At 39.8% G+C, this 22,830-nt stretch overlaps 1 protein-coding gene across 1 annotated transcript in view; it reads right to left on the reverse strand.

Annotated features, from left to right (window-relative positions):
• Positions 1-1,075: 1,075 nt before the first annotated feature.
• The window catches only part of LOC125712928 (connector enhancer of kinase suppressor of ras 2-like), a 43,223-nt gene continuing 21,468 nt past the window's right edge, over positions 1,076-22,830 (reverse strand). Inside the window, exons 8-24 of the mRNA XM_048983527.1 lie at positions 21,943-22,011; positions 20,815-20,961; positions 18,732-18,862; positions 18,052-18,263; positions 17,289-17,375; positions 14,349-14,524; positions 12,028-12,062; positions 10,632-10,680; positions 10,224-10,272; positions 9,565-9,737; positions 8,552-8,625; positions 7,525-7,596; positions 6,135-6,205; positions 5,715-5,815; positions 4,886-5,420; positions 2,013-2,209; positions 1,076-1,759 (exon numbers count right to left, since the gene is read on the reverse strand). Of these exons, the coding sequence (XP_048839484.1) occupies positions 1,544-1,759; positions 2,013-2,209; positions 4,886-5,420; positions 5,715-5,815; positions 6,135-6,205; positions 7,525-7,596; positions 8,552-8,625; positions 9,565-9,737; positions 10,224-10,272; positions 10,632-10,680; positions 12,028-12,062; positions 14,349-14,524; positions 17,289-17,375; positions 18,052-18,263; positions 18,732-18,862; positions 20,815-20,961; positions 21,943-22,011 (2,394 nt within the window). The 3' untranslated portion in view covers positions 1,076-1,543. The remainder of the gene's footprint in view (positions 1,760-2,012; positions 2,210-4,885; positions 5,421-5,714; positions 5,816-6,134; positions 6,206-7,524; positions 7,597-8,551; positions 8,626-9,564; positions 9,738-10,223; positions 10,273-10,631; positions 10,681-12,027; positions 12,063-14,348; positions 14,525-17,288; positions 17,376-18,051; positions 18,264-18,731; positions 18,863-20,814; positions 20,962-21,942; positions 22,012-22,830) is intronic.

Genomic DNA, 22,830 nt, shown 5'->3' on the forward strand with positions numbered 1-22,830 from the left:
CTGTGCCGTCAGGGTCCACTGAATCACTACTAGAGATGACCTGAAGTCATACCCTATGGCTCCCCACACCGTGATGTCATACCCTATGGCTCCCTACACCATGATGTCATACCCTATGGCTCCCCACACCATGATGTCATACCCTATGGCTCCCCACACCATGATGTCATACCCTATGGCTCCTCACACCATGATGTCATACCCTATGGCTCCCCACACCATGATGTCACACCCTATGGCTCCCCACACCATGATGTCACACCCTATGGCTCCCCACGCCATGATGTCACATCCTATGGCTCCCCACACCATGATGTCACACCCTATGGCTCCCCACACCATGATGTCACACCCTATGGCTCCCCACACCATGATGTCACACCCTATGGCTCCCACACCATGATGCCAGGAGTAACGCCAGTGTGTCTCTCCACAACATTGGCAGGATTGGTTCTCTCCCCTTGGCCCTGCCATACACACACATGACGGTCATCCATGGTCATGCAGAGCCGAGATTCATCATTGAACACGGTATGACGCTACTCGTCATCAGTCCATGCCTCCCGGTTATGGCACCACTCCAAATGCAACAGTCTCTGTGCTGGTGTTAATGGCAGACTATGCATGGGACGGTGAACCTATAGTAAAGCAAATTCCAGTCATCAACACACGGTGCAGGATGACACAGGGTGTTATAGAGAGTCCAACACCTGTGTTCGTATGGCAGGTGCAGATGTCATGGGGTTCTGTTATGATCGACACACGATATTATGATCCTCCCTTGGCGTGGTCTGTCTTGGGTGAACCTTCACAACGTGTCTGGGTGCCCTCATGGGCCCATTGGTTCCAACATCGAGCTACTGTGACATCTGCATGCCCCATTACTTCTGGTTGCTTAACTTTTTTGTCACCGAGTGTGTGTGTGTGTGTGTGTGTGTGTATATATATATATATATATATATACACACACACACACACACACACATATATATATATATATATGTGTGTGTGTGTGTGTGTGTGTACATACATACATACATACATACATACATACATACACACACATACACACACATTCACGCACACCAAATATGCTCTTTATTCATTACAAAATAATAAGTTTACCCTCTGATACACAATAAGGTAAGGAAATCTACTAATATAAATAAAAAGTATGTCATTTGTGGCTGGAAGTACACAAAGATACAAGAAGGAAATTTGAAAAAGTAAAATAAATTGCATAACAGGAAATGTCTAAAACATATACTTAGCTGTCTCTTGTATTTCGTTTTTATATAAAGTGAATGAAATGTAATACTTTCTATTTAAACATTCCATTATTAACATTTGAGGCTTTTTGTGTTTTATTAAAAGATAAACCACAGTAATTTCCTTTCAGTACCATGTTTATATTTGAAAAAGGGTTTCGTCATCTGTGAGCTCTTCCAGAACGGAGCTGTAGTGAGCTGGATGGGTATAGTACAGTAGAGATAAAAACTGTGTTCATGGTGCTTGACTGCATTGCTTCAGTCATTGCAGTCTTTCAAACATGTGTCTCAAAGAAGGAATGGGTGTGTGCTATGAGGGGTGTGGCCAGGGCAGATATTTCACCATTTTGGGGCTCATTAGTGCTTGAGATGAACTCACAGATGTCCAAAAACAGCTCATGGTGCCTTTGCTTCCATTCTCTGAACTTCTTGGAGGTCAGTTCGGAGTCCTCAAGCACTTGGTTAACAGCTGTCAGGTCTCCCTCTTTGGCCTGAGAGAATACGATTATCTGAATGGTCACATGTCTATTTCGATACATCAGTAGTCTAAAACAAAGCCTGTTCGCAAACACATGATTATAGCTATTTCTCACTGAATGACAGTGTTGCATTTGGAGAACTTAAATTTTCCAATGTGCAAAGCAAGAAATCCTTAATGTTTTTCAGTCCAGATGCTACATGTTCATTGTCCACAAGTCTGCGCATTATTGCCTTTTTTTGGAGTATCGTCTATTAGTATTTTACCTTAAGGGTACTGCGTAGAATGCGGATATGATGCAGCTTTTCGTTGATGATCGGGTTGTTGCAGCGCTTGACGAAAGAACGGCGAAACTCCTGCTTGCTGAAGGGACGCTGCTCTCCAAAGGCTGACAAGCTTGCCTGCTCCAGCGTTTCGTAAAGTTCCTGCAGGCCATCGATGCTGCGTCTCTTATGCTGAGACTCTGGAAGAGGCGCGGGGGACATATATTCCTTTTGTAAGTAGTTTTCTCTCATTCAGTTCTCCTCACTCCAGAGTTTAAAGCATCAGTTTCTAAAGTATAATAATTTGTTAAACAGCATTCATTCATCTGAGACACTAGCAATGGATATCTCTTCAAAATCACTTATCAGCTTACAATTTCTGGCGTTACAATAACTCAAAGCACACATTTGAATTCTAAAATGTCTATAAAATTGTATGTTTATTATTATTATTATTCCATTTTAGTTTTGTTTTACAAAGTGCTTTTTGGCACTTGCTAGACTGTCATTGTAAATAAGAAACTGTTTTTAATGCTTTGCCGGGCAAAATAAAGGTTAATGAAGGAATGTCCTTCAGTTTTATTTTCAAATTTTTATGAAATTCAATTAGCAACTCCAATTAGCCTCAGCATGTCTTTGGACTGTGGGGGGAAACTAGAGTACCTGACGGAAACCCCACGACGACATGGGGAGAACATGCAAACTCCGCACACGTGACCCAGGTGGAGACTCGAACCCGGGCCCCAGAGGTATGAGACAACAGTGCTAACCACTGCACCACCATGCCGCCCCAGTGTTTGCAATACAATGCATAATAAATGTCATCATTAACATTCATTTTTTTCATCAAGCAAGCACAGGAAAACATTAAAACATATAAACAAACCAACTAAATAACTTTACCTAATTGTTTTACCTGTTAAGACACCGCGGAATGTGTAAGTGAATGAGATGCTTGTGATTGAGTGTAAAACATATCACCCATCCTGCTGGCACCTTGAAGCCTATCCCAGGCAGCATATACAAAGCCAGGGGCACAGTCACAAACACTTAAAGGGCAGCTCAGAAATGCCACTTAATCTATTATATGAGCTTGGACAGACATACCAGAAGTGGAATGCAGACTTCTAGCTCAGGAGCTGAGAAGTAACAGTAATACGCACTGAGCTACCCTGCTACCCGTCTGGGAAAGTCAGATTATCAAATTATCATTCCTATCATGTGATCGTCCATCTTGCAAAACCATTATCTAGTACAGAATCAAGATAAGACTGCAGCCTAACAGATTAACTAATGTGCCCACTTGACCGTTCTTCTGTCCTCACGTGCCCATGTGACGTCGCCTTGCCAAAGTACAGTTTCAGTTTTCAAGAATAGAAGTAAAAATCCTCAGTTGTTGTTCATGCCCGCTCCAGACACAATGGAAGCATCCTTGCCAAAGAGAACAACCCCATAATTTCTTAGTTCCCGAGAGGCAAGTCAGTGAGAGCACTCGGTATCACAGGTATCACTATCACAGGGCACAGTCAAACACACAGTAGATAAGTGGTGTTCAACCATGGCCCAATTTCTACCATGCCAGCTCAGTCGTAACCCTACAGGTATATCAAGTATAGGTTTAAATTAATGCTATGTTCAAGCACACAGTGCAATTTACACCAATCAATGCCTACCACACAAATCTGATTGGATGTGCCTGTGAATTTTAAATTAAGCATCGATGGTTTGGTTTCTTGGATTGGTTGAGTAGTTTTGCGCTAAGCAATTGCAGACCCAAGACTCACTCGTACAGGTTAATTCTACGACTGGGCTGGGAAATCTGATCGTGGATCAGCATAGGAGCTTGCTGGTTTTAAAATGCTTACATTTATGACTCTGTCTCACGACCCTTTCGGAATTTGCCATGACCCAAATCTGAGTTGTGACCCATGGGTTGAGAATCGCTGCAGTAGACTGATTCACCTAGCCACATGTTTTTGGACTATAGGGAAAAGGCTGCACAACTATGGGAAGGACAAGTAAACACATCACACAGAGCTGGTAGCAGGCTTCAAAGCTCCAGCCCAGAAGATATAAAGCTGCTCTGCATTACCTTTCCTGTATACAAGGATCACAGTCTAAGTCAAATTCCCTGACGTTTTGCTGGCTTTCACTGACTAAAAAGCTGAATTTCCATTACTTATAAATGATGGGAAAACAGGCGGCCTTTGTGCTCAGCAGACAAAATCCAGCCGCAGCATTTTAAGCCCATCAATTACTGTTCAGATGGCTGAAAGGGGCTCCATCTTCCGTATTTCACAGCTCAGTAGTAGTTTTACACACTTTGCATTTAGCTTTTCTGTCATCTGCTCTTAACACCCAGTCTTTGAAGTCATGGTTTGCAGCCAAAGCTTTTGAAACTTGCATTTTCCTGGCAGGTTTGCCTTCGGTACCAGATATACTGCATAGACACTGCATATCTTGACTGAAGTGATCGACAGGTGATGGCCAGCAGGAAGGGTATAAATGGGCACGGAAAATCGAGAAACTAATGACAACCACTCACACAATATGGGAAATGCATGTAATAACCCAATGAAGAAAAATTATGGAAAATATTACATTTTTATGAATGGAAACGACATGCTACAAACAAAAGGCCCCAAAGAATGATCAAATCACCTGACTTTCTATGTCTGGGACAGATTTTTTTTTTTAATTACATGCAAACATCCCACTAAATGAAGATTTGAATAAATCAAGAAATGCACCCTGAAAATTTTTCAAAAATGTATATTAGGCAGACAGGGGACTGTCAGCAGTGCCATTTGTAAAGTTATTTTGGAGAACGTTCATAGGAAATGCAGCAGATCGCTTAGGCGCATAATGAATCTCACCCTCGTTGCTGCTGATGCAAGCATCAAAGGTCACCTCATCATCCTCGCTCTTCTCCTCGAAAGGCCTGGCTGTGTGCAGGAAGCTCTTGGGCGCTCGCCGGTCATGGTTCCGTGGTAGGCTCTGGCTGCGCTGTTTGTGGGTCTGATAGGGAACACGCAGCCCCTGCTCCTCACTTTCCATTGGGGAAAAGTGCCCCTCACTGTCAGACTTGTGTCGATACTGCACCGGCAGAGTAGCCTGGCGCCACTTGTCAGGGGCCACGCCATGCTGCTGGTCCCCGGCCTGGCCGCCGAGGCCTGCCTCATAGCCCTCGGCTGGCCCCGTATGCAGGAAATGCATGCCCGAGCTGGTAAGGGGTGTCTCCATTAGATCCTGCCAGGAACGTCGCTCACAGTACATGGAGTGGCAGCTGGAGGAACTGGCGCTGCCGAACGCATTTTGCTGAGAGTCCTCTGCTGATAATTGGGAGTATGTGGAGTCACTGGAAAAATGGCGCCCGTGCTTAGGATCAGGAAAAGGGCTTGACGAGTTCACCTGTTGGGATTGAGATGGTATGTTGGCTTTTAACAATGTAATCGTATCATGTATCATGCAGTAAGGGTAATCAGCAAGTGCTGCGTTTGTTTGCCGGTACAAAGGAATGCAACAAACTAGATAAATATATTTTATCCTCATATTTTATAGCTAGAAAATGAGTGTGGCATTCAATTATCCTGTCAGAGTGCCAGTCAAACGCTGCTCATCGGAGCACAATTCTGTTACAGATATGAAACTCTTGCAGTGAAGGGTTGTATGCTCGTTAGCCTGTAGGAGTGTCGACATACTCACAGAATGAATGCGATGGTATGTGTCACCCAGTGAAGATGAGCTGTCTTGTTTGAGAGTCATATAGCCATCATTATCATCCTGGTCACTTTCACTCCAGTAATCTAAGAAGCAAAGCAGTATATGTAATAATTTAGAGTAGGATTGAGCTGATCAGTATAAATAATAGACGTGAACAGTACAATCCAGGGAGTAGCTAAACATTCTGGACCCCCTGACAGAATGTCACCGCGGGGCCCCCACCCCCCTTGCATCATATAATTTTATGATTTTACATATTCAAAAGGCACTTGCAAAGTGTGGGGCCCCCTGAATCTGTAAGGGTGTCCATGCCCCTGAGTACACTAATAATTTCAAAGGTTTAACGAATTGATGCAAAGACCCCGGAAATAATGGGATAAATATTTATGTATTTAATCATACCTTCATCGGGGCGCAGCATCGCATCATCAGGTGTATACCCAATAGCTGCTAGTCCAAGCCGGTTCATCCATCTTAACAAGAAAAGAGAAGTGTCAATCTCCCATACAAACTGATTTTATGACATTAAAGATTATTTAATGTTTAATTCACATCATTTTGTTTAAAACAATGGCAACATCTTTACTGCTCAGGTAAAGGACAAGGTTGATCTGACCTGGATCACAGATAAGAGTAAATAAATCAATCTGCTTCCATCTCTGTCTGTATAAGGATCTGTCTCCGTCAGTCATATCTTCTACCCACTTGGCCAGCAGATGTCGCTGGCCATCCTGTCCATTCTCCACTTGTTTCTACTTGCTCTTACCCTGGTGGTTCACTAGTGAATTGTTCTCACCTGTTTCTCATCTGCTGTTCATTATCTATGAATGTATGCGTCTGCCCAAGCCCTGTTACCCTGTCAATCATTGTAGATGTTAGTGTGGTTAGTGTTTATTGTGGGCTGGCCCCTTCTGTGCTCCTGTTTAGCTTCACGCTGGTCCCTCCTGGTTGTTCTTCCCTGCCTCCTGTTTGAACCCTTGCGGTATTTTTGTTTCTGTTAGTATATATTCTGACTCAGTAATAAACCCCTTCAGTCCCTCTTTTCAGATGTAACTCTCTGTCTGTTCTAGCCTGTCAAACCTAACCAAACTTTTGGTGGTCTGGACCAGGTCTGTAGCCAAACTTGAATTTCGAAGGGCATCCAGCAAATTTCAAGGGAGATTCAAACTCATAGTTTTACTACATATTTTGGAGTTATATTGCTGAAGCATTTTACAAATTCAACATATTAAATTACAGTGTCATGTGTGTGGAGTTTGCATGTTCTCCCCATGTCGTCGTGGGGTTTCCTCCGGGTGCTCCGGTTTCCCCCCACAGTCCAAAGACATGCTGAGGCTAATTGGAGTTACTAAATTGCCCGTAGGTGTGCATGTGTGAGTGAATGGTGTGTGAGTGTGCCCTGCGATGGGCTGGCCCCCCATCCTGGGTTGTTCCCTGCCTCGTGCCCATTGCTTCCGGGATAAGCTCCGGACCCCCCGCGACCCAGTAGGATAAGCGGTTAAGAAGATGGATGGATGGATGGAAATTACAGTGTTACCACTTTTTTTTTTATTACTTATAATCCTAATTCTAACTAATCGAAATCTGGGGTTATGGATGCACATGATCCGGTTTGGTAGGGGTTAAACCTACAACTATATAAAAAAATATATATTATATGTGTGAGATAAGGGTAGTGGCCGTATACTATAACACTGTAATTCGTAAGTGCAGCTCTTACTTGAGAATTAAATAAATTCAGGTAAAGATTAACCTAGACAGAATAAGAAACTGCTCGAAAAGATGTACTCACCTGTTCATTTCATCCAAATGGTCAGTAGCAAAGAAGAAACTCTTGATTTTAGGATGACATGCTTTGAACGCACTAAGAAAAACAAAAAAAAAATTGTCAATGAATCTATTTTGTTGTGGCTAATTATCAGGAAGGCACAATAAATTATGCTTTTCATCGGCTTTAATGTCAATTTTTATTAGTAGCTCTGACCAGACATTCATTTCTTGAGTGGTTGGGATATTCCTACATGGCGCTTAGATTTCCGTGCAGAGTTTTTGTATTTTTGATTAACTGATTTGATTTACTGTTCTGCTGCCAAAACTTCACTTACTAGCTAGACTCTGCTAAAGGTAAGACACGTGTAATAATCGTGAATAACTTGATATTTTAATGCATTTTCACTGGGACATTACGAATGAATAATTTTTATGTTTCATGTACACGTTATGTTAAAAAAAGTACTATTTAACCATACAATATTTACAATCTCATATAAAAAAAACAACTTTTACACACAGTAAAATGTTTTAGTTTATTTTGTGTTACTATAAAGTGGTAACACAACATACTGACAAATGAGCGTACTGCATTTTTAATATTGTGAGGATAAAAACAGTTTTATTTATAAACTTTACACACTAAACTAAAGTCTAAATAATTTAGATTTTTCTTTTAGAAAAACAATGCTTGGTTCTTAATGATTTAGGATTATTTTAGGAAAACAATGCTGGCTTGCATCATCAGTTACATCATTGAGACACCCCATTTATATGGTAAAGGAATAATCTGCAGGAAAGATTAGTAAATATTAAGAAATTGTGTCATCTTTTGAATGGCTGAAAAAACTACTGTACTTGCCAACCTGTCATCTGTTTTCTGAAGAGGAAAGAGACTGGGTTTTAGCTATTTAAATAAAACCTTTTCTTTTCTAACCTTCTGCTTAGATTATACTGTAGGAAGGATGGCTGCTTTTATAGAACTTTATTTAAAGCAAATTCAGGTTTCAAAGAGCAGGCTGCACATACATTTAAATGAGAATACTCACAATTTCTTCCTGCATTCAACAGCCCTGTCTATCCTGAACTCCGGCAGGCTGATGAATCCCTCTGCTTTCTCGTCCTGTTAGGTTGGAATAGAGAGGGATGGTTCGGGTAGCGGCATTGGGTGGTTAACTACTGATGACCTTCAAGTTTGCTGTTAGATCGAAACTATACGTGCATGATCGTATAACAGGTATTTGCATTATTTTAAGCTAGAAGTGTAAAAACAGCGAGTATATGTAAGCTGTGAATTAAACATTCCAGGGCATACAACCTGTACCCTGAGAGATTAAAAAATGTGAGAGGATTTAAAACATAAATACATAAATATCATGACAGGCAGCAGTGGGCCGAAACCATCCCAGAGCACTTTAATACACAGTGCTTGAAGAGGGGGAAAACAGGTACAGGTACTCCACTTGTTATTCAGCAGAACATGCCAGTACTCCCCTTGTTATTCAGTACCAGGTACCGCTGCTCCCCTTGTTATTCAGTACCAGGTGCCAGTACTCCCCTTGTTATTCAGTGCCAGGTACCAGTACTCCCCTTGTTATTCACTACCAATTGCAAGTACTCTCTTGGTTATTCAATACCAAGTGTAAGTACTCCTCTTGTTACTCAGTACCAGGTGCCAGTATTCCCCTTGTTATTAGCACCAGGTACCAGTAGTCCCCTTGTTATTCACTACCAATTGCAAGTACTCTCTTGGTTATTCAATACCAAGTGCAAGTACTCCCCTTGTTATTCAGTACCAGGTGCTGGTACTCCCCTTGTTACTCAGCATCAGGTGCCGGTATTGCCACTGTTATTCAGTATCATCAGAGGTGTTGGTACTCTAAATAGAAAAAAACTATTGAGGCGCTGATATTGTGTACCAGTGAGTACCTGGCCCACTTCTAGCACTGGTAATACAACTCAAAGACCGATTTGAGGCAATTCACTCCATCCCTTTGCTCTTTTGTTAAACAAAGTTATCATTATAAAATGAATCTATGAATGGTTGGGTGTGGCTGCTTACATTCTGGTTGGTGTACCAGTAAAGGGAGGAGTCCTTCAAAACGAACCAGTACTTCTTCCACTTCTGTTTGAAGTAGCCCTTGGCATCCTTCTTCTTCCACAGCCAGCCCTCACAATCGCCATGGCCCAGGTCCTTACAAGAGACACGCCTGCGGCTGATGTTGGGTACAGAGCCTGATGGATAGACAAACGGATCAAGGTAGATGTTGGAACAGAGGCCTCTCTAGTTAGAAAGACAACCCTTATCTGTGTTTCACTGATTTCATGCTTGTGTTAGCTTTCAGTCTCTTAGATATGTTAATTAATACATGCAATTGTTTTTAGAAATTGTTTTTCTACAACTCAATTTACATTTTACAGAAGTCATTCTTAATCCACAATCCATACAAAAGCATAACAAACACACCCCACTTAATTTTTAATGACGCTGTTGTAGTATTATCACATTAAGCACATCACAGCTCTGTTGTGTTTTTATTATAAATCTACCAATAATGCCTTTTGGAAATGGAAATAATCTAATATTGTGCGTAAGTATCTTTTTTTCCTAGTGTTTATTTCAAAGACCTGCGTCTTTTTGCTCATTTTTAATGTAAAGGGAGAATGCATTATACTCTGCTCCGAGTTAATGGTGCTCGAGGATTCACATGTATCTCTTACCTTTAGTTCTCCTTTTAGTTTTGGTTCGTAAGGAGGCATAGTGAAATGACTAAAGGGGGAAGTACAGAGCAGTGAGAGAAACAGCGTAAACAACATGAAGACCGAAGATCCCACAGTGATTATTTCTCCTTATCTCCTTCCTGAGAGCCATAGCTGAATGATACCACATAAAGTATAGTAACAGTTCATAGTTCTAAATAAACAACAAAGTAAAAATGAATTAAAGAGTGAGCGTTAAATTCGCAAACCAAAAAAATCTAACATTCCTTGCATAAAAAAGTATTGACAAATACCTCTTCAGTGTGTGTGTTACAGTACATTAGTATCATTCACATTTGTCTGACATCTCTATACTTCCTTTTTATCAATGACTTTATCTTCGCTTCAGGCATACAATGACTTACTGACCTTCTTCATGGATGTTCCACCTTGTTTTTCAATTCCTGTATTTGCATATCTGCAGAAGGGAAATGAATGAATGATATAATTCATCTGCGAGAAAAAAGGTTAAGAATCCTTTAAATCGTCTCGATTTTAACTGCCTTATTAAATGTGATCTCGTCTTCATTTAAAATTGTGTGTATTCTGTGTAATGTCAATTAAACAAGGGGACACATGTACGCTTTGCATATGGACACGGGCACAAAAACCAGAAAGATAAAGGTGCTTTATTGTCATTGTACGAGTACAGTAAGATTTCGTTTGGAGCGTGCCAGCAGATTTACACAAGATTTACAAAAATAAATTTACAATTTTAAATTTACAAAAGATACAAAAACGAAGGGAACACGAAACACCTGAGATCTGTCTGCGAAAATGCAGATATGAATCAGGCAATACAATCACCGCAGCTCTTCTTATCTGAACTATCACTTACTTTCTGTTTTGTAACTCTTAAAGTTGGCTTCCTGTTATGTCTCACTATTACATTATGTGTTGATTTTAAGGAAAGTGTTGCAAAAATTTACTTTTATTATTATGCTGAAGTATATTTTATGATCATGTTCGTCTGCCTCTGTGCATATGTCGATTACCTACTAGACTTTAGCCAACATAACGTGAGTAATATCTATTCTTCATAAAGGCAAGAAATAATGGCCGTATGCAACCACAACTTCCTGTAAATGTCCTGAAAATGTGCAGAGGAAACACCTATACATAATGGCAGAAGAGATGGTTTGGCCCAAAGTATATTATAAATGTATTCTGTATACAACCACAGACTCTTCTTTCTTCTCATGTACAAAATATTCTAATTATTACTCTAAATATTTAAAAGCAATCAAATATTATGCCTTGAAACATGTTTGTCTGACATATGCCAACAAGGTAAAGGAAAAATACATTAAACTGAAAATGCAGGAACACAATTTTAAGTAACCAGTGACTGTTTAATGGAATCACCCTGCAAATACAAGCATGCACATTAATGTCATATAAAACGTACCTAGCAATTAAAATCACAGAAGATATTATTTTAGAAATGTGTGTGCGTGTGTTTTAAATAGTAATAGTAATAGTAATTTCATATTTTTCCCCACTCTCTCACACACAGAGAGAAAAACATGAATTTACTATTGCTATTAATATGTTTCAAAAATCTGACACGTGTCTAAGTATAGCATAATGTACAGTTAGGAGTTATTATTTTAAGTTTAATAAATAAATTGCTGGATGCCAGTGAGAGAAGGACGATAATGCTGGTCATAAATCATTCAAACAGACAACTATAAAAAGGGAAAATTATGCATAATTGCGACATTGTAAGTCAAATGAGAGTCTGCGATATATTAGGTTAACTCACCGATCGGTTTCAACTCGTTGTGTGTCTCCAGCACTCTGCAAAGGAGCAGAAGATAAAGAAAGGTTTCAGCCAGGTGCTGTTTCCTGTCGCTGTGATGGGTGTTAGCAAGGCTTCAGCGAGACCCTGCAGAGATGCCTCCTTACACCAGCTCGCTCGTTATTAGATTTGTGACATACAGAGACAGGAATATACATTCACATGACTAACTATTTTTCACTTCATAGCTTATAATAAGCCCTGGGACAGATATTGCGATATCGCTCCAGAGGACTAGTAACAGCACATAAATTAAATTATTCCAAATATACCAGGGATCAGGTACAAGTGACTTACATGGGAACTTAAATTAAACTTACCTTGAAGCACTTTTTATTTGGATATCGGGACACCGATCTCATTTGTAAATCTTGGCCCAGGCCCTCCCCTGCTAGATTTGTTATTCAGAAACCCAGACATGTCACAGAATGAGAGGGGCTATTTCTTGAAAGTGTCCATTACTGAAATGGAACAGCTCTTGACATGACATCTATTCTTTATACAAACCACCATTCAGGGGCCTAATACAATATGTCACTGGATTCCCCAAGGCTGTCTGCTTTTATGCATTTATAATTGTACGAAGCCTTTGTTCCTGACAAGCCCCAGCATAATTTTCTGTATTCAGAGTCCTTGAAGGAAAAGCATGACGTCGCTATTACTGAACAAATAAACACAAAGAGGAATCTCACAGCACACTGACATTAACTCATCTTACGGATTAAGATCCTTCTGAAAAAAACTACAATTAAAAAGTACTTTACTAAATGCATGGGCACTTTTTCCACAATAATTATTGTGAACAAAGCTGAATTAATGATATACTATGAAATATAAGTTACCATAGTGAATATAATGTCAGGAAATTCACATGGGACTGCTGTCAAAGCATGACTGTGTTAGTAAATGTGCATGTATGTAGGGCTGGCATTAGAACTACCTGTACATTAGAACACAGGTAATGTGCTCTTTGTGATGAAGGATGTTTACAGGAAGAACAATCAGGGCAATGCGACATATCAGCATTTCAGCCTCATGGTTGCACAGTACAGGCGGCCCCCAGATTACGAATGAGATCAGTTCCATACGTCTGTCTCTAAGTCTCATTTGTAGGTACAGTAGATCGGAAAATGAATAATGCAGTACATAATCCATCCATCCATTGTCCAAACCGCTTATCCTACTGGGTCGCGGGTGGTCCGGAGCCTATCCCGGAAGCAATGGGCACGGGGCAGGGAACAACCCAGGATGGGGGGCCAGCCCATCGCAGGGCACACTCACACACCATTCACTCGCACACGCATTCCTATGGGCAATTTAGCAAGTCCAATTAGCCTCAGTATGTTTTTGGACTGTGGGGGGAAACCGGAGTACCCGGAGGAAACCCCACGACGACATGGGGAGAACATGCAAACTCCACACACATGTGACCCAGGCGGAGACTCGAACCCGGGTCCCAGAGGTGTGAGGCAACAGTGCTAACCACTGTGCAGTACATAATAATAAATATTATTATACAGTAATAATAAAACTCTACTGTTCCTCGAGCCGACGAACCGCTGAAGCTGCACAATGTATCTGCTTTGTATCTGTCAACACAACTCGTGAAAACATCACCAACTCATTCAATACACTCTATTGGTAGATAATAAGTTTATTTTGGCTATGATTTACCTCAGGTAATTTAATCTCTTTTTTATAAATATCACAATATTACACGCAGATATTTCACATATCGCGATGTCATATCCCAATTTGATATCATGCAGCCCTAAAAACAATGCAAACAAAACTCAATTGTCTGATCAATGATATCTGATAACACATCCTTGTGCAAGGAGCAAATGTTCTGCAAAAGCAGCATCCATACCAAATAATTAAAAGTTGTGTGTATCATAGGAAAAAGTTTTTGGTCAAGTAACTGCACGTACTATATGTTCCTGCACCCCGATGTTTAAATAATCATGAAACATGTGGTCTGTCAAACACAAAATAACCAAAGTATAAAAACAATTAATTGTCGTCTTAAGACAATCCAGAAGAGAATTATTCATTTTATGTTACTGAATTATTTTAAAACAATTTTTCATGGTTGAAAAAATAACACGGTAAATGTACCGTGGTAAGGTAATTTATTCTCGTGAAGCAATATGTTTTGAAAAGGTAAGAATAGCTGCAGAGAACTAATTACCACATGCATGCAAATGTCCACCTCAGCATTCCGTTTCTAAAACACAGCGGAAAACCCACATGGAAAGACTCACAAAACAAAATGAGTCTCTTACATTATTAGCAGGCAGCAGGGAGGGGCTGATATGGTAATGGCTGCTGCTGGTGCTCTTGGTCTTCCTACGCGAGTGCTGCCCACTGTCCCACCTGCAGTCCCGCCCCATGTCCAAATCGTCCTGAATCATTAGGATCTTGCTGTCACTCCAGTAGTGTGGAAGGGAGTTATTAGGATCTGTAAAGAACAGGGGTAACAAAACAGGTTGCTGTCACACTTCCACACAAGCCAGTACAAAACCTGAAGATCACTCACCTCCCAAGGAAGTTCATAAGTCACGATAATATAGCAAGCAACGTCACCGGATTTAGTTTAGGCTTTAAGCGATCGTGTCCTGCCCCGATCGTCCGCTCCTTCCTGTGCCACGCTTCATTAACTGTTTTCACTAACCAGCATCCGACAGCATCTGCAGCATATCTGGTTGACATGATGAAAAGTATATTCTAGCAATTCTGGTGTTCTCTGATGCTCTTCACTTTTTTTTCTTAAATAAAATCTCACCACAGCCTCCATGGGTATTCACCCTTGATCACTGAGGCTATATGCCTATGCTTTCTTGCAGAACTCCAATTTCGACTGTATAATACATCTATGATTGACTATGAAAATTAAATACATTTATAATAATATAAAGATAAGAAAAAACTGATCAAATGCAGGACCCTCCCCCATCCCGAGATCCCCCAGCTTTCCACTAATAGCCCTTTTCTCAGTTCATTTAGATGACCCACCCTAGCCTGGCTCAGTACAATTTGCTTGCTATAGCACTAGAAGAGAGCGTACATTGCACATTCCACTGTGATCCTGCCTCCTGCATAATATAATATGGAAATTAATTAGTCTTTTTTTTTACTGAAGCAAGACAGCAGCATTACAGATCTGCTATGTTACCCCTCAAAGTATACCACAAAAAATATTGCAGCAAAAGGTATAATACAGGATCACAAAATAATTTTAACAACTTGATACTCTGTACTACATGTTCACTGTTCTCACTTCACCCTCACAGGAAACATGGCTGAGTTTCAGTTCTGGTTACTGTTGCCACATTTGTACAACCTTTCTACACCTAAACTAATTAGGGAATATAGTGATATAATTTCACACCATAAGATTTTTAATATATTATACACCCCAAAAACGTAACATTGTACAGATTCCATAGAACATTTTGCTACATGTGTGATATTTTCTAGGAATATTACACTTGTGCTGAATTTTTACGCAAAGATTTCTCGTTAAATTGGGCTGGACAGTCTGACTTGGAAAATTGTGTTGCTATTTGTAAGATTAGGCTAAAATTGTCATGTTCTTTTCCCCTGTGGGTGTGTGCCTGTGATGTGGCGGGTTTGTTTGTAAGGCATTGTCTGAAGTATTACGTCAGAGCAAAAGTAAAGCCATAATTTCCACTCAGAGGAAATGCTCAGAAAAGCGAGCATAAAAATAGCCGAGTTATTTTTAATTTGGCTTTGTTGGCGTGGGGAGAGTCGAAACACAATGGAAAAGCAAAGTAGTGTTACTATTATTATTCAAAATGCTATATCAAGGCTAATGTGCTAAAAAGATAAGTTTTTAAGTTATAAAAAATTAGCTACTCCATCGTCTTTTCATTTTCAGTCTTTTCATTGTACTCCCATGTCCTGCTAACAAACAAAAATCAAACTGTTTAATTAAAAATTAATAATTAAGTATGAAAATGGAAGGTTTTATGTTGTGTTTTCATGATTGTGTTCATTAGCATTTCTGATGTATTTTTCTCTTTGGCTTGTGATGCTGTGCACTTCAGGTTGGCTGGGGCAGAAATAGACAAGAAGGGGAGAAGGATTAACGGCCTGCAGCAAATTTAGATCAGCATGGATTCAGCATGAACCCCATGGCTGCTTCCAATCTCTTACAATATCCAAGAAACCTTTTTCAGTTTTACATGTACTGACTCCATGTATGTTTAATAATAATTATTATTTTTATTATTAATATTATTATTATATTTTTTCAGAAAATGCTTCTAACTTCTAAAAGACAATTGATTTAGCATTTATTTTCATCCATAACTTGTCTAGGACGACCTGTCAAACACCATATGTGTTAGTGAGGGACCAGGACTGAGCTCAATTCTGTGAGATAAACATGACACCTAAGTTTGCTTTCCCCTCGGGGATCAAGAAAGTATTTCTATTCTATTCTATTCTATTCTATTCTATTCTATTCTATTCTATTCTATAAATCTGCAAGTTAAATATGTAAATGTACAATGTGCCCTCAATAAATTCCCGTTATCATCAACCCCTCAAATCGGTAAATTTAAGGGACCCATTGTTTGTTGTGAGACCAATTTCTCTTATCCATGACAAAGAGGTAAATTATATCAGCATTATACAAAGATTACCAACTACTAATACAGAGTCCCATCAGCCCTCTTTATCTCCAGTGAAGGAATGATAATGCATGGAGGACATTATGCCAATTTAGCAAATAAACAGCAGGGAAACATTTATTTTCACTCCCGCTAAGATGCGACTGTGTTTTATATCTTCAGATATAAAGTACGCTTTTTATTATGTTATTCTTAATAATATATGTCTTGCTGACAGACTACAGACACAGAGATGTAACCCTGACAATTAATCATCATCAATTAACATGTGCTGCTATCAGGAAAAACTAAAATTATCAGGCATGACATTATCAAGGTGTCAAGAGCATTCCACAGGGATGCTGTATTGACTCATGTGGTCTTATCAATTGCCAGTCAAATTGGATAAAATTACATCCATCCCTGAATCAAAAGGTCATATGGTAGTTAAGGCTAATATTATGTGGCAATAAACATGCAGCAAGATGCACATGGAGTAAAACATGCTCATAATATGCATTGTGGCTCGCTGTCACATGTACTGAGAGCCCTGTCTGTGTACAGCAGGTAGCTGAGGGCTGTATCCACCTCTGCTGCTCCTCTTGTATAGATCTGGATCCCTGGCTCCTCCCATCCAGTTGAACTCCATCAGCACAGAACCGGGCCCATGGTCACCTAGAAAGAGGTCCGGGGATAGTGTCGATCAGGTCATCCGTGGAAAGGATGTGTTAAAGGAGTCAGATCTCAGCACAAAAGGCTTGTGAAAATGCGATAAGTGCAGGGTGAAGGGAAAGCAAAAAAAGGGGAGAGAGGCAGGGAATTTCAACCACCACTGGAGAGGCCTTTGCAGCAGATAGGCAAAGCAGTTAACAGGGAAATTAATAGCTCAGATAAATTGTACAGCTACCAGCCTGCAAAAGTAGTATTAAAATGCGCTTTCCCAGAATTATCTTGCCACCAGGAACCAGGCCAGAGAAACCTCAGAAGTTGCAATTTCATGTGTCTAAGAGGATTAGTAAACATTGTGACATTGTTATGGCCCCGCAGGTATCAGTTCTTTTCCCTTCAGACTCTCCACTCTCAATGAAAAGCAAAAGCAAGACGATTTATAGAACCTCTGCAAACTCTGCAAAGGCTTATACTACTGCATTATAATGCATTATGAAGGTACCAATACAGTATTATTGACAGTAGCTTCATAAATCATTCATAATGCATAATAAACATGGTAATATTATGTTATGTCTTTTTATAAATATTTATAAATAATGAATATATTATAATGCATTATGAAGGTATCTGTAATGCATTATGATGACTGCTTTAAGCGAAGTGTTATCGGGAGTCTTACCGTGAGAAGGGGATCTCTCACGCCGAGGAAGCCATGACGAATATCCCCTGTCATACTCTGGCCCCAGCGCCACCTCTTCATCCTCCACCAGTGGGAAGTACTTTTCATTTTCATGGTCAAGGTAGTAGTTGGGTGACTCTGAGCCCTTTCTGCCAAGTCTTGCTATGTTGTACTCGTTGATATCATCACAGGGAGCGTCATCCATCTCATGCCTATTAAAAGTAAAGTTGTATTGCTGGTACACAGTGAGCTAACGTGCTGACAAACAGAACTGCCAGTATCTCTTTACAACATGGATAATGTATAACAAGCAAGCTGATATGTCTATTATTAGTAGTAGCGTTAGTGGTAGCGGTATTATTTGAGATTCCTTGAAGATCAAAAGGACTCTCCAGTAAACTCATTAATAGAAAAAAATTAAGCTGAGTTTTGCTTTCTGTAAATTACTGCCTCGAAACCCACTCATATTACAACTGTGAAGCTAAAAGCTTCTTCCGAGTTATAAAACCTATTAATATTCAGATACTGCGATTCATTGTAAGATCAAAAGTTGCATTATAGTCCTCTGATTTAAAAGCTGGAGCACTGTGTGCTTAATAATACCTATTGTTTGATTATGTTTATAATGTTATGATGGCAAAGGCTCTATTTGTTTGAGAACAATGGATGAAATACATTACCTGGATCCATAACTTCCAGACACAGGAGACATGATGAAGACGTCACGCATGTTGTAATTATCCGTCTTTGAAAGCACATCCATGGTGTTATTTGGGGTGTTGGGGTTACTTGGGGGACTAGTAGGGATGAGCTATAGGGAAAACAAATTGCGTGTTAGATGTAGAAGGATATCAGTATGGGCACCTGCTGTTGTACACAGTGTGTGCACCCTTGGCATTCAAACTGGTTATAATTCAGCAAACGTTTTGTTAAGGTTTTTTTTTTTGCCTTTTTATATCTGCAACAGAAACATAAAAAAGAGGAATACTAGGGCTGCACGATTCTGATTTCACAGAGCGGAGATCACAGTTTTCACTCACAATTCCTGAGCAATATGCTTCCCTCTCTTTATTATTTTGAATTTCATGTTGTCTTCATGAAAACAGAAGAAATAATCCGAGTGAGATGGATAATATAGGCCTGTTGGTTATTATTTCGCTTTTGCAGGCTGATATTTATACTTTATCAATACTCAAAGAGGTCTCCTGACATATTTGCAGTTCATAAACATGTGATTTTATTCCGTAATTCCAAGCCTGCAAATGTGGCAAGTTTCACTGCCAGAAACTCCACACACACAAACACACACACACCCTGCTAAATAAGTGGCTCAGAGATTAACTTATTGGCGATATTAGACAAAAGATATATCTGTTAATAGTCAAAGTGTCTACATCAGCATATGCCTAACAATATGGCTTGTACTGGAATGGGACTGACACATCACCTTCACAGAGCAGAAAGGACACACACCTGGTCTTTCACCACCAACTCATTTCCAACATAAAATGAAGCCACCTCTGCTCTTGATAACGCCTGTTTTTCTCCCCCTCCGTCACATGATGTCATAAATGGTGGGTGGGTGTGTGGATGTTGGGGGGGAGGGGGGGAACCCTAGCATAGAATCCTGCAGGTTCCAGGACCAAATCTTAGATGTTAGCAATTTAGTTCGTTAGCGATATTTTGGCTTCTTACAGTGTTTATTGTGTTACTATTAATTTGCATGTGATAAATTGTGTTTTTTGTTCTGAGCAAATGTGCACTTACTACCTAGACAAATAGCTTTAAACATTTCTTTTGACTGCCTAAGACTTTTGCACAGTACTGTTCAAAAACCCACATACACAAAACATTAAGGGGATAATTCATCCAAAGAAGTACATAGAAGACACATAAAAGATAACTGTTAACACAATTGTACACTATGGGTAATTTCGAAACACTGCACCTAGCTTTTTGGAATACGGCAGGAAACTGAAATTCCTGGAGAAAACCCACGTGAACATCCATGTGCTGGGGAATCAAACCACAGCTCTAGTCATAATGCTACCCACTCAGCTACCATACCACCAAATGCAGGGCAAATCCGTGACGCTCTAAAACCATTTTCAGTGCAAAGAATGCAGCAGCACTAATAATTCTATTCAGAGGCACATTAAGACGGTGGAAATAGCTAAAACATATTTCAAGACCCTTGCTTCTGGCTAAAGATGATGGTCCAAATGCATTTCCATCTGTCTGCTCAGTCTCATACCGCAAGATTTTATGAAATTACAAAATGATTGATAAAAATTGTTTAACACTTTGGTTGAAAATTTGACCTCTGGAATATTATAACAGCCCAAGAAGACTAAGGATCAGAGCTGTGTTTTGAATCTGAGGAAAGGGAGTATAGGGGCTGGGGGATGAGGGGTGATTGCCCCCAGAATATTTATTCATCCCCAGCAACAAATAAATATTTGTATTTAAATTATTAAGTCGTGTCCCCCCCAATGTCAAACTTTCTCTTCCGCCATTGTCTGTGGAAAATGGATGTCTATTAAAATAACTTTTACGTCTTTCAATACAAATACAGTCACATCACTCATCTAGCATGCAGATTTGGTAGAAATTTAAGTAACATTTAAATTAAATGCATTTTAACCAAATATTTTGGTTGTGAGGACACTTCCCAAGGGTCAGGGTACCCCTTATCTTTCCATCTGAACAACAAGTTGGGTAAAAGAGGAACGGGGATCCTATGAGTGAAGAAGTGAGGTTTACCTGGAGGCCTAAGGGCTTCCAGCGTACGTTCTTAAGCAGGCCTGGAGCAGAAGGCAAGGTATTCTGTGGCCTTTTCTTCAGAGTGAGGATCACACCATTGGGGTCTTCTTGCAAAGCATTAACTAGATTTTTCAGCTGCCAGCCAACCTGAAGAAATAATGACACAAAAACCACATATGGACCACATTTGTACATAAACCAGAGTCTTCTATCTCAGACTGAAAGACTACTTGTTGAACGTATCGTGCCATCGGGTGTGCTGAGGCCAAGAGAGACATGGAGAAAGCACATCCTTTATTAGCAGTCCTTAAAAGGACTACAACAGACCCCCAACGAGCTCCAGAAACACAGATGGGAAACACTGGGTTGTCAGACCCTGAACTGCAAGATGCACACACGGTGGGAGATTTACACAAGCTAAATGCACGCGAGGATCAGACAGGGCACACACATAACACATGCAAACACACGCACGACAATAGGGAAATACAACAATTAGCATTAACAACAACACAACAAGGGCTATTTACAGTTGCACATAGGGCATGGTGGGACATGCGCCCCTCCGGTGCTACCTGTCATCCAGCTCTATAACCCTATAACCAGAATATTATACACAATACATTTCTTTTCTGTTTGTAAGCAATACTTCTGGAGAATATTTTACCCACCAATTTCATAAAATTTGGTCTAAGGAATCTTTTACAAAAAGCAATAGAATTGATCCACTCTTCTTGGCGTCATTTAAAAACCCCATTTCTGACCTCAGACATAATCCAGACAGAAGTAACTTTCATGCAAATGTCACTATCAGGAGGAAATGGGACAAAAGAGGAAACAAGACACAGTAACATATGCTCACTTGAAAGAATTTTTCAAAAATAACTAGTAATCCTCTGAAAAAAATGTTCCTGTGGTATTTTATTGTTTTAATATTTCAGTACTCTCTGGCTTTTGGTTGGCATGTTATGTCTGAAGAAAAGAAACATTCTAATCCTTTGTAACTTCACAATACTACCAACAATAGTATTTGCGGACTTATTGTTTGCATTGATTAGACATCTAGTGTGCTTATCCCAGCAGGCCTGTTTATGAGATGTGGAAAAGGAACAAAAGGACTGGACTTACCACAGTTTGATAGTTGACCTGAATAACTTCATCCCCAGCATGAATCTTCTTGCACTGGTCAGCAGGAGACTACATAAGAAGAGAGGATTCTTAGCCAGTATAGTTCATTAGAGATTTACAAGTTTGGAAGCAAATGCTGAACTACAGACTGTATCTAAGAGGTTGCTGGTTACAGGATATATCCCACTAGCTAAAGATTATTTTCTGAGGAAATCCCTCTAACTTCATATTCAGTTCTGTGTGTTCTTGTCATATGCTGCGCTCATCACATTTCAATACTCAATAGAATCATTTAAAGTTTGCACAACACATAGTGATTTCCCAAGTCATCCCTTTGTATTACTACTTCTCATACCTTTCAAAATTCAACCGTAAATCATGCTAAAGGGTATATTTTATATGAGTATATTGTATATGCAAAAAATCACAAAAAACTAATTTCTAGGTTAATGATACAGTTGAAACTCATCTTATTTACACAACTTTCTAATCACAAATGATATGCCTGTTGTCTTACTAAGCCTAATGATCATGGACCCTCAGCAGAATTAAAAGAGACCCCTCATTCTCCAAACAAACACATACTGTGCTTTGAAAGCTCGTTAATTAAAAGAAACGGGGGCCACTGCTGCCATCTGCAAACACACAGCCCTCCATGTCCTCCTCTGCAATTTCCCAGTTGTCACCGACTATTAACTATACAGCCACTCATTAATGGATCCCAATTTTCGGCACTAATTGGGTACTAAATCAAGGCATGAACACTCCGAAAGTTTTGTTACTAACAATGAGACAAAAGTAAGCGGATAATGGAGAAAACTATACAACTTTGTTTCCTATTATTTCTTTCATCCATAAAAAATTCAGTTATGCTGAAGAACAATAATT

The sequence above is a fragment of the Brienomyrus brachyistius genome, chromosome 18 (assembly GCF_023856365.1).
Source record: "Brienomyrus brachyistius isolate T26 chromosome 18, BBRACH_0.4, whole genome shotgun sequence".
NCBI lineage: Eukaryota > Metazoa > Chordata > Actinopteri > Osteoglossiformes > Mormyridae > Brienomyrus > Brienomyrus brachyistius.